This window comes from Falco naumanni, chromosome 3, assembly GCF_017639655.2.
Source record: "Falco naumanni isolate bFalNau1 chromosome 3, bFalNau1.pat, whole genome shotgun sequence".
Classification (NCBI taxonomy): Eukaryota; Metazoa; Chordata; class Aves; order Falconiformes; family Falconidae; genus Falco; species Falco naumanni.
Window position 1 is genome coordinate 18,631,054 of NC_054056.1, and position 12,362 is coordinate 18,643,415.

General features: G+C 40.3%; 1 protein-coding gene across 6 annotated transcripts in view; it reads left to right on the forward strand.

Annotated features, from left to right (window-relative positions):
* Positions 1–11,201, forward strand: part of LOC121084905 (collagen alpha-1(XV) chain-like) — a 135,824-nt gene extending 124,623 nt beyond the window's left edge. For 5 of the 6 annotated variants that reach the window (XM_040586959.1, XM_040586962.1, XM_040586960.1 and 2 more), the window contains exons 36-42: positions 2,538–2,602; positions 4,803–4,931; positions 5,092–5,151; positions 6,514–6,573; positions 7,495–7,680; positions 8,868–8,983; positions 9,309–11,201. In XM_040586959.1, coding sequence (XP_040442893.1) covers positions 2,538–2,602; positions 4,803–4,931; positions 5,092–5,151; positions 6,514–6,573; positions 7,495–7,680; positions 8,868–8,983; positions 9,309–9,522 — 830 coding nt within the window. In that variant the 3' untranslated portion in view covers positions 9,523–11,201. The remainder of the gene's footprint in view (positions 1–2,537; positions 2,603–4,802; positions 4,932–5,091; positions 5,152–6,513; positions 6,574–7,494; positions 7,681–8,867; positions 8,984–9,308) is intronic. The other variant, XM_040586961.1, reaches the window with a different exon arrangement.
* Positions 11,202–12,362: the final 1,161 nt, after the last annotated feature.

Sequence of the window (12,362 nt, forward strand, 5' to 3'; positions counted from 1 at the left end):
CTATTACAGATTTCCATTTCTGAGGACAAGGATCAGTCTGTTTTCCCACAAGACCTGTGCCTCCAGTATGCTAGTTTGGGGAGCAGCCTCCGATTTGTTATTTCCAGGTATTTCTTGAACTTGGTCAGACTGGTTTATATGGCTGCCCAGGGACAAGATGAGGCTTCCAATCTGTCATCCAGTAAATATAATTAATTGAGTGTCTATCAGAAGAGTTCATCCTCTGAAGAATATTTCAGAAAGGAGAAATCCTTAGTATGTTCAATGTTGGGACATAGACCTGTACCTGAATTAGCTCCTGATCATCATAATATGGGCAGATCCGCAGCATACATAAAGTCCATAAAGGCCTTCAGGCCTTTTCCTGTATAATTTATATTAAGCACTTCTGAATATTTGCTAAGAGATCCAGTCAGACAAAACAAATTATTATTAGTACTCCATCCCTATACTTCTGCTTATCCTCTCTGCCATTACTCTTCATCATCCTCTCACACATTTTCCTCTTTAATTTGTATAAAGCTTCTTTAGGCAGCACGCTGATGGATGTCCATTCTATTAAATGTTATGAACACAGATGTTTATTTATTTCCTATCTTGAAGGCACAGTTACCTGTTAAAGTTCTTACTTACTGTAATATGGAGAAAGAGGAATAGCTTATCTGCAGATAAATAACTGAGCACTCCTGAAAACTGAACCCCTTTCACCCACCATTGGCATGAAGGAACTGCTCTGCAGGATCCTTGCAAATGCTTCAGAGCATAGATTCTTGGATTTGTAAAATGTGATTTCAAGGATCCTCCAGGTTTCACAAAACCAAATATTTTTGAACATTAGAACTTGCTTTCTTGGTATATAACTGGGCCTTCCTAATTCAAGACTTACAGATCAGTAAAAAGCAAGCTGTAGAATGCAGCAGTGCTCTCAGGGGTAGCCTTTACTGAGTCTTCAATGGTTCAAACTATATTTTAAAAATGTGTCTTACTATCAAATACTTCAGAGTAGAAAGATACAATAAAAGAGAAGGTAGTCAATACTTTTTCTTCACTGAATGTATTTGTGGGGGTGGAGGGGAATCTATTGCTCTGCTTTCACTGAAGATCACTGTGATCCTGATTCCTCTGAAAATTCTAAAGGCAGAAGGTATGTTCCTTTAGCTTATCTTCTGTTACTCTCCTCCAGTCTGTCTAGTTGCTATATCCAGCAAACTGCGGAGGAGTGGATTTTGGTTATTGTGGGGAGGGCTAGCAGATGTGCTCACCAAAATTTCTGCAGAGGCTGGTTTCAGATGCTATTCCTCCATTCCTCCATTTCTCCTTCAGTTTTGAAGAGCAATTCTGTCCCTGTTTGGGATTATAGCACTGTGTGGAATAGCTAAGAGCAGCTGAATGCCATTTTGAAGTGCCCAGCAAGGTAGGAACTGGGGAGCGGTTAGGAGCTGAACCTTGCAGTTCCCTGTGCATGCTTCATACTCCAGATTCAAGAGCATGCTAGGACATGCTAGACTTCCCCATGCTCAGGTAGTTCGACAGCTATCCATCAGCTGTTAGATCTCTTTCTTCCATGTCATCCTAGCTCTCATCATGCCTTTCAGTTCCCAGTCAGAGTTCTGACTGAGTTTTATATTCCCTCCCAGCAGTATACCAGTGTACTCTCCTGGATACCGCTGAACATGTTTTGTTGCCCCTACTTTACAACTTTCTTCTCCCCTAGAGAAGGAATTTTCACTTACAGTTAATGCAAGATTTGCCCAGATCTCAGCTACAGAGCCTTGCTGGGACACACCAAGATGCTCAGCAAGGTCCACATGTAGAAGCTCTTTCTTCTAAATGGCTTCAAAGTTCCATTATCATGCTATGCATTGGCAAGAGATGCTTGCTTTCAGTCTTCCATATCTTTCCTTCTTTCCTTCACTAAAATAAAGGAGCTTTTACTGCAGAAAACAGGGGCTTAACTCAAGGTGAAGAAGTTCAGCTTTGGAGTAGAGACAGGTACTAGGCACTAGATGTTGTGGACTTCAGTCTTAGAAGTTCAAGTTCATACCACTGGAGAATTCTTTGTTACTTTGAAATATCAGCTGATCTTACACTTGTGATTTTTTTATTTAAGGAAAAGTTTATTTTTGTTTACTTTTAGAGTAGAAGTTGTAATGACGCCCTCAAACCCTATATGGGCGGGAGCTAAATGTTCTTCCTCTTCCACCATTAGCAGCTAGTAGAAGAGCATTCTGGTCAGTTTAAGTGGATCTGGTTCTGCATTTGCAGAGCATCTGCAACAGATTGCAATCTGTTGACCTTAAGCTCCCAAACAGCAGAGAAAAGGCTGTTTCACCATTGCTTTTTTAAAAAATCCTTAGAACACATTTTCTGTAGTTGGTTTGAACACAGCTATTCAGAACTTGACTATGTAAGGCCTATGGCTATTTATAGCTCCCACTACTCCTAGATACCACTGCTAAGTCCTTTCTTTGTGTCACTCACCTTCTATGTCAAAAAAGATGACCTTCACCATGTATTGTATGCTTGTTTTATTTTAGCAGCTGCAATGCCTGGGCCACCAGGTCCTCCTGGAGAGCCAGGGTCACCTGCAAGCAGGAATCTGGTAAGACAACAAAACAAGGAAGTTTGCCATTAAAACCTTGCTTCAAATCTTTCCGTGGTCATTGGTAGCACTGAGGAAGGGAGGAAAGCTCCATCTTATGTTTTTGTTTATTAGAATGTTTTCTAGTTTTCTGAACCTCATGATTTTTCAGCAGGAAATCTATACAGCTGGTAAAAGTGACAACAGGAGAAGCCTGTCTGTTGCTTTGTTAGCAACAGCCTTTTCAAACAAATGCAGATTGATGGCATGCTAAAGTAATGAAAAGGTGCATATTCCATGTTGAAAGCAATCTCTCTGAAAGAGTGTGCCAACTTAACATGCTGAGATACCAGAATAACTACTGAATGCCCAGCTTCAGTGAAAAAAACGCATTACATTACTGTATTAAAGCTCAGTAATATAGGTCATTTGATTCTAAGAAGAAAACTACATTTCCCTAGCAAGTCTAAAAATTGTTGTGCCAGAGAACACATATAAATTCGTTTCCTTTTCTTACTGTGTGAGTCAAATCAGAATTGTATCCCAGATATCTATGTGGTAAAAAAGCAAGCTAAGACTTCTGTCTTGTTAATTTCTAAATTAAATATTTGTAGTTTCTGAAAAAAAAGGAGATTCAAGCTAGCACAGGGGGGTTGTGACAATTTTTTCCTTTTCCATGTTCTCACATTACGATAGAAAAGAAATTGGCTGGATATCTGGGGCAATCATTTGAGAATGCACCAATAAACAAGCAGACTTTCAGATCATTTACATCACATCAAATAGACTAACAAGAACCTGAGTGTAAATTTCTTAGTGCCTTCCCGCTATAGTATCATACCTCTATGTAGAGAAATTATAGAGGAATGAAGGAAGGTTAATTAACATTGATAATATACAGCTGTGGGCTTGTTTCGGGGCGGTGGGTTGGCTGACATGGATAAGGTGCAGCTGTGGCTGGTTCCTGCTGAGTAGTTAAATAGCTCTAAGGGGGATAGAAGAGGAGCACTGGGTGAAGAGAGACCTGGAAGAAGCAGAGGGAGGAGAGAGAGCACCCTGGAGGTAGGAGAGACCCTGGGAGAAAAAGGGGGCTTGGATGAGGAGAGGCTGCCTGGAAGAGGAGAAGGAAGAATGCAGAGGTAGGAAGTAGAGTGGACTGGCCTGAAGAGGATGAAGAAACAGCACAGACAGTAGATGAACTTTTGAAACTTTGTGGCAGATTGGTGGCTGTCCTGGGGCAAGGCGTGGCAAATACTTATTGAAGTTAACCTGGGATGTGATGGTGAAAGCCTTGTTGCAGCTGGCCAGTTTTGATAGTGCTGGGACACCTCTGCTAACTACCTCTTCTTGTGGAGATGCAGGACCTGACAATGACTACAGATTAGGAGAGGAACAGTTGTTCAAAGACTGGTGCCCCAAGGTAGAAGACTATTACGGGCTGGAAGCCACTGTCTCAGGTCAAAACCAACATTAAAAACCAGTATGCAAACATATAGCAGGGTCTGTGTGATTCATAAAGCATGAATATGCCTTCTGACACTGAAGAAATAAGAAAGAAATGACACTCAAATGTCAAGACATGACATTTACAAGAAACTTGCCCCTGATTTTACACTAAATGCAATTGTCAAGCAGAGTGTAGAGCTCCTCTTAGAGAGGACCGTGTTCTTATCTTCAGGTGACAGAGGTAATAGGGGCAATGTCTGTATCTGACAGACATCAGTTTAAGCCTCCTGATGATCTATAAAAGAGAAATTGAAAAATACTTGCGGTGTAAACTAGAGGCATCTGGAAACATAAAGAAAAGTATGGAAGAAAACATCCTCAAAGAAAAGACATTACAATGATACTAAGAAAAATACAATTCTAGATAAATTTGATTCTATTATATGATATTTATAAGCCTTATCAAATCTCTTCTGAGCTCTGCTATTTTGATCTAGTACACTAAACTGTAGAGGTGTGATGATCTTCACTCTGTACAAAATCAACTGTTGGTGTCATCCTACTACAATACACAGAATGATCATGCCAGTATGCCAAAGTAGCAAGATATTTATGTTACTGAAGCTTTTTGCATGAAATGATGTAAAACTGACTTAATCAGCATTTCTTGCAGAAGAAGCCTTGATATTTATGTGTTCAAATGACAGTTTAACAATTTAACTTGCAAAATGTTTTGTGTGTCTGATGAAGTGTGTTTCATTTTCCTACTTGACAGGTTACAACATTCCGAAACATTGAGGGTATGTTGGAAAAAGTTCATTTGGTAGCAGAAGGTACGCTAATCTATCTGAGTGAAACCAGTGAGGTTTTTATCCGTGTTCGAAATGGATGGAGAAAATTGCAGGTACTATTGCACTACATCCTAATAATTTCCAATTCAAAATACAGTTGTTGCAAATTTTTTTTTATGTGGGGTGGGAAAGCATGGGTGAAAGATTCCTTTATTTTGTTCGGAAACTCCTGGTGATACAGTTTTGTTAGCTTGTCCTTTTGGGTTCTTTCAGCTTGGTGAATTAATTCCTATCCCTGCTGACAGCCTTCCTCCTCCAGCCATATCAAGCTATGTAAGTACAAAATATTGGACTGTGAAAAACTGAGTCTAAATATGCAAAGACAGGCAATACACTTGACAGAAGATGCAGGTACAACAATTTTCCACTGAGACTTGTCAGTTCAAAATAAGCATCCTACAACTACATAAGCTTGCAAATTGGTTCACACTGGCCAGTCATCTGTTTCCATTACCCTGAGAGGCTCCAAGCACTACAGAGACCAAGCAGCATCTACAAAAAACAGAACAAAGCAGGCTGCCTACAAAAAAAAATTTTTTACAAATGGTTACAAAAAAAAGCATTTTGTTTTGTAACACCAAGGTCAGTCATATCAAGCCCTGGTCCCTTTTCAAGGAAACTCAGAAAAGTGTTTCTGAAAAGCATGTTATCTGTAAAAGATTATAGTCCTGTATTCAGGGTACATCATCATCACCTGCCTGTAACTTATACTCAGTGTGCTGACAGTCTATAAATTCACAATAGTTAGTTTGTATCTGACCCCATTCTGCAAGTTATTGTACCAACCTGCATGTGAACATGCTGTTTGTCCCAAAAAAATCACAGGACGATGAAAACTAAGAAGTGGCGAAGGGGATAGAGAACTGTATCATTGATGACTGGTTAACTGATCTGACTGCTAAGATAATGGAAGGGCAGGAGAGTGCTAGGAAGGAGCAGTGAGAAGAAAGATGGCTAGAAATAACGAAAAAAAATTTAGACTAGGTCAGAGGGAAGTGCACTTAGCATACTGGGAAAATGTCTAGACCTCATGGTACAAGAAGTTGTCCACAGCCTCCAGCTGACACCACATGAGTTTCCCATCTGGTACAGTCAGCAGCTTGTTACTCATACTTACCATAACTAGAGAAAAAAACCTTTGCTGTTCCTGAAACAGCTCTGAAGATCATCAGCCTCCTGGTCTCCACATGCCAGTTGTTTAGGAGAGGGAATTACAGAGGCCTTGAGAAATATTCCCACCCCCTACATTTTCTGGTTTCACATCCTCCTTACCCTTTTGGTTTTACTTTTCCTGGCCTGGTCTTCTGCTCCTGCCAGGAGCAGGCTGCTCCCATGCAGGACTGCAGGTGCGATCCAGCGCCAGCTCTGGCAGGGCGCTGTGGAAGGGGTACACGCACGTCAAGCAAAGCAACTCTGGCCAGGACAGCTTTCAGGCACATATTTATGTGACACACCAAACTGGTGATATGCAGATCAAGTATTCTGGATACATGGTTTGGGTTTATTTTTCAGAGGCAGGACAGTTTCAGATTCTCCAGAGTTCAGTGTTTGCTTTAGGTAGAAATTTTTGAGTGTCTAAAATTCTGATCTAAGTAACATGTTTAATATATCTGTTTGCATGTGTTAAAATAACAGGGATTTCAGTCTCTTCCAGCACGGAGTCCAACATCAAATATGAACAATGGAAAACCAGCAGTAAGTATGAGATCCGTACTGCAACTGCATAGCTGTGGTTTGAAACATGACAGTTTGCATATTGAGGGGGGATTTGTGATATTTCCTCTTCAAATTCACAGATTTTTTCTTTAGAAACTTACAAATACACTTCTTTACCTGGTGTAGACACCTCAGAGAGAATTTTGGATTGTTTCTTCCACATCAGTTTTCATCATCCTAGCCCTTTTCTCATCTCAAAGAAAAAAGAAAATAAAAAAAACCCCACAAATCTGAGTTAGGAATACTTCTTCACTTAGTGATTGTACCTGCAACACACAAATTTTTAAGTAACAGTAGTGTTACAATTAAATCATTAAAGAATTCATTACAATATTTTCTAACTTCATGGTGCTGCTTGTTTTAGTTTAGAACATAAGCCTTCATTTAAAATACTCTCCAAAATATTTAGACAAAGAAAGCAAGGTAACTGAGTTATATATATAATAATAAAATAAAATAAAACCCAAAGAACAAAAATGTAGTTTAGTTCTTGCATCTGTACTGTTAGAATTAAGCATACTACTTCCTGCATTTGGTAACAGTGAAATTTTTGAAAGTATGTGGTCACTTGTTACTACCTATTTCCATGCTTGTAGAATTTGGGATTTTGTTAGTGTGATAACTCCAAGACTTCTGTTTAAAATTACTAGCTGCTTTTAAAAGAATTTTATTTTTTAGGAGTATATAGTCTTCATGGTTTCCTTAATGTTCAAAGATCAACAGGTGTTTCTGCTATGGGTCTCAGCATTAAGAAATGCAATGTTATGGCAGCAAATAACTTTCATACCCTGTATGGAAGATACTAGTTCTTGTGCTGGCAGCAGGAGGGGGTCTACTTTGTTTCTGATATATATCTTCCTAGTGTTATAAACTTAAAACTTTTCTTCATTTTTTCTCCAGCTGCATCTGGTGGCTTTAAACTTGCCATTTTCTGGTGACGTGCGAGCAGATTTTCAGTGCTTTCAACAGGCCCAACTAGCAGGTCTGACATCTACCTACAGAGCCTTCCTCTCATCACATTTGCAAGACCTGGCCACAGTTGTCAGGAAAACAGACAGATACCATTTACCGATAGTCAATCTTAAGGTAAAAATGAGTACTTAGTGCTTGTTCTATTAGGATAGGCTGTAGGTGCCCCAGAATGTTGGAAAATGGCAAAAGCAGAAAGTTTCAACCCAAACTGCATTTTATAAAGAAGCAGCTTTGCTTCATATTTTGCAGACAGGTTCAAGAAACAAAAAAAGTAGTGGTAAAGTAGAAAATACAGACTGTCTCACATTTCTTTTGCATTTTCAATGGCTGCTTTTTTCAGTATCCTGAGGCTAATGGTAGAAGTAAAGCTACAAGAATAGCCCACTTCAAGCAGACTGCTGACAAAGCAACAGTATGATGTCTGGCTTTCTGGATTGTTTTTTGTATCAGCAGGGAAAACACATCCTCATTTCTCTAAGATCACTGTTATGTTCTACCTTCCAGTATGATCACAGACTACAGTAGGCTAAAATGCCTGGGTTTCTGATTTCTAAAGATAAAGGCAAATTCCGTGCTTAGGAGTGATGCTGGATTTACCCCAGTGAAACTGAGAGTGTAGAGCATGAGTCATGTTGTGGTCTGACATAAACAGACACACTTTAAAACTGAGGAAAACAAACCATGTCTCTGTAGCATTGGCTGGCTCCCAGAAAAAAACAGCCAAAGAAACCTAAAGGAATAACGTGCGATGCTTGGAACGTGCTGGACGGATGCTGCTCTGAAGTGCGTGCACGTACAGAGCCTTGGAGACAAATTTGTAAGGATCTGTTTCATTGTTTCGACTTTGACGGGAAAAACGCTAAAGGCGTTTGAGAGGCAGCCTGACGCAAAGCTTTTGCCTTAAACATTTGCAACACTTCTCACAGAATTGTGACCTCACCAGATGTTCCAATACAAATTATAGCTACAGTAGTTATAAGCAATTTTTCAAACAGCCCCTTAGACAGTTAGGAGGAAAAGGACAGTGGAAATGGAGACAATCAAGCTGAGTATCTGGAGTGACAACAGAACGGAGAAGCGACTGTGAGGCAGAGGTGTGGATCACAGAGCTGTTAGCATAGAGATGATGGATGAGACAAGTCTGTTCAGGAGCATCATGCAGAAACTGATGTGAAAGCTGAATCATAAGCTTTCTGAAATGCAAATAAGATTTTAACTGTATAGATAAATCTACAAAAGTTAGGTATGATGTGGATTTGGGATTTGTTTTGTTTGTAAAAGTGCCTTTGAAATTTTAACAGGGAGAAACACTTTTCAGTAACTGGGAATCTATATTTAATGGAAATGGTGGACAATTCAACATTCACGTTCCAATATACTCCTTTGATGGGAGGAACGTCATGACTGATCCATCTTGGTGAGTTAACATTGCCATTTATGAGTTGCACGTGACTCCTCTTTTTACCAGGTAGTACAAGTAGCAACATCTTGGGCTAGTAGAAATGTAATAAAAATGTCTCTCTTTCCTTATGCTATTTTTGTTTTCCATTTCTGATAGCCTATGAATGGGTTATCAGATGGAGTTCTCCTTTTCTTCCTCTCCTTTCTGTCTTCATCTTTCCCTACCAACCATTTGCTTCAACCAGAAGGAAAGCAGAAATACAGGTCACCACACATACAGGTGTGCAGTTGAATGAAGCAAAAAGAGACTCAGGAAATAACTTCTAAACATTACCTTTCAGGCCTCAAAAAGTAATATGGCATGGTTCAACTGCAAATGGGATCCGACTGGTTAGCAACTACTGTGAAGCCTGGCACACAGCTGATGTGGGAGCTACGGGACAAGCATCGCCGCTGAAGACAGGGAAACTTCTTGATCAAAAAATATATAGCTGTAGTAATCAGTTTATTGTTCTCTGTATTGAAAACAGTTTTGTATCTGATCTCCAAGGATGATAATTCACCTGTTGCACATAGGAATATTCCATTTTATGACAGAAAAAGTGGACACTGAAATTTCATTTGTAATGATGTAAATATTTTAAATTTTGTAATTGCACATTTCAGGAAAAAATAGCCAGAGAAAACGTACCTCAACACAAACTGCATCACAGTTAGGTGGAACATCCAGTGCACACACAGCTGGCTTAAAGCCCCTCCTCCCACTTGAACCCCAGACGGTTCAGTTTGCCAGCAATTAACTCACAGCCCCTCGTCTTTCTGGCTGAGCTGAAGATCACTGAAGGGCACAAGTTGGGTGGGGTGTACGGGGAAGTGCCCGCAGCCTGTCTCATAAGCAGCATGGCTCAGCAAGGCTGCTGCTGCCTCACAGCAGAGAAGCTGCAGGCTCTATGCTCCTCTTTTGACATGCAGAGATTTTGAATACTCAAAGCACTATTCATATACACATATATATACACCTGCTGTCCCTGAGCAGACAATGGGAGGCTGTTGCGTCTTAGAGGGCTGGAATTTTCAAAAAAGCTTTAAGAGCAAAGGTGCTTGCCTCCCTTGAGTTTGAGCAGAAGCTGAGTACCTAACTCCTGTAAGCTTGTATGGATCACAGCCTGGTGCTTACATGCAAATTAAGCAGCTTCCACATCTTACTTCAGCTTTTCTCTTTGCAGATTCTAGGCATAGGGCTTTAGGCAGAAGGAGTGAATTTCACCTAGACAAAATCTGGTCCTTATTTTGGTGCTATTGTTACCAGGAAACCTGGAGCAATGTTAATAGAAAACATCCTGTTTTACTGGTAGGACTGTGCAAAGTAAATTTAGACAAATGAACCATCTGACCTTTATTTATTTCATTGCGTATTAGAGGAAGTCATTTCCTGTTGTGGCAGACTGGTGAATTAAAGATGTCTGTCATAGTTTCTTTAAAATAGGTTCTAGACATTGTTATCCCACTAAGTTATGTGTAAAGTGTTTTTCCTTTTTGTGAGTTTACCCTTCTGGCATTCATGTAATTAAAGAATTGTTTTATAAAATAACTGCAGCAATAATAGGAATGATCAGTAAATGCTAATATTCTTCTCAAACAGTATCACCATAATATCTGAAGTCTTTTGCCTATATGTTTGTCTACTGCATACTTTAAACAACATATTTACTTGTATTTTATCAGGCAGTAACTATGGACGTCAAACTCCATGTTATCATTTTTAAGGATTTAATCTGGAGTCTGTGGAAACGTGTTCATTTGCTGACAAGGAGAGTATCATATTACTAGACATCTACCTTCAAAAGCCAAGAACAAATCACACTGTACCGCACTGATATAACTATGTAACATAGTATTGTGAAATCCAGCATTATTTTCCCAATTTAATATAAAAGCCTATTTCCCAGGGTCAGCTGAATCATACCTTGTTATTTTCTTGGGAAAGTCACGACTCCATTATTACAACATGGTAATGAGGCAAAAGCAGTTTATATTACATTAAAATACATGCATAACAATTTACCGCACTCACGTATAGTCTATTTCCCTAAAATACTGAGCATTCTTGTGAAATGCTGAATTCCTCCAGTTCACACAGCTGGAAGAGTTGCATCTATACGGCAGCTTTTCACTCTGAGTCGCAGAAGGTTCGTGGGGGAAAATAAAGTGCTTTTACATGCTTCCAGCAGGAACCATCTACCTTTAATCCTTTAATTGCTGGCAGACCCTCAGCTGGGCCAAGTCATGGCCAGCGGGGTTTGTGCTCGCAGCCGCTCATCACCCAGCCACCGCCACCCATTCTCATCCCTCCTCTCCAGAGCCAGTGCCCGGGGAACTGGCCATTTCTCTGGCTAGAATTGCGGTGACAAGGCGGGGGCAAAGAGATGAGAACACACAGAAGAGCTGTGTGAAGGGGCAGGAGAGAAGACTAAAAAATAACATGCAGTCTTTAGGAGATACTGACCTAGCCGTTAAGTCATGCCCAGCAAAAGTGCACCTGGAATTCTGTTTGTGGCAATCCTTTCATGGGGCTAACCCCTCTCTGCACCCTGAACAGCTGCTAGAGCTTAGCAGGGAACTGAAATGGTTAATCACCTTTAGTGAGATGGTGAAGAACTCTCAGTGGTTGCTTTCCGCCTCTAACATTAATCTGCAGGCTACAGGAATTTATTGCACATCCTTCAACTTAATACACAGCAAAGCCCAGGCATCGTCTGGGCTGCTGTGTGCTGAGTTCACACGCTGCGCTCACAGGCCGGTGAGGCAGCTAGGTTACCAGGGAATGGCATGAGAAACCTGTTAGAAAGATGAGGGTTTCCCTTGGGAAAAACAGTTAGTCATTTTTACCAGAGCCAGTGAGGTTCTTGAGTCTAGTAAAGTCTAGTAAAACTGAAGAGAAACAGTGATATTCATCAAGAGTATGACAGGGAAAAAGGCATCCTAGTACTTAAAAATAAATTAGCTTTCCCTATCAAAGCAGAATAATTTTTTTCAGCACAATTCCAGCACAAAGGTCAGGTGCGCTTGAGGAAGAACATTTGCTAATTTAGGTAAAGGGCCTGTGCAGAAAGCAAATGAATCACCAAAATGAGCACCAGAGCACGGCTGAAAAGAGTAACCGCACCAGAAGCCAGCGCAGCAGCCTGCATGAATGACAGCAGCGTATCCACCAGGTAGGGTTCTTCTGCCTTGCAGAGGGAGGCTTGGTGTGAAAACATCCAGTTACTTTGAAGCTTTGATGCACTCTAAAAGGAAGAAGTTAATACGCTGTAAATACAGAGGAGATGACAATCTTATAAACCATCAGAACTCCAGGGCGCGTTGATGAATAAAATGCAGCAGAATCATTTCAG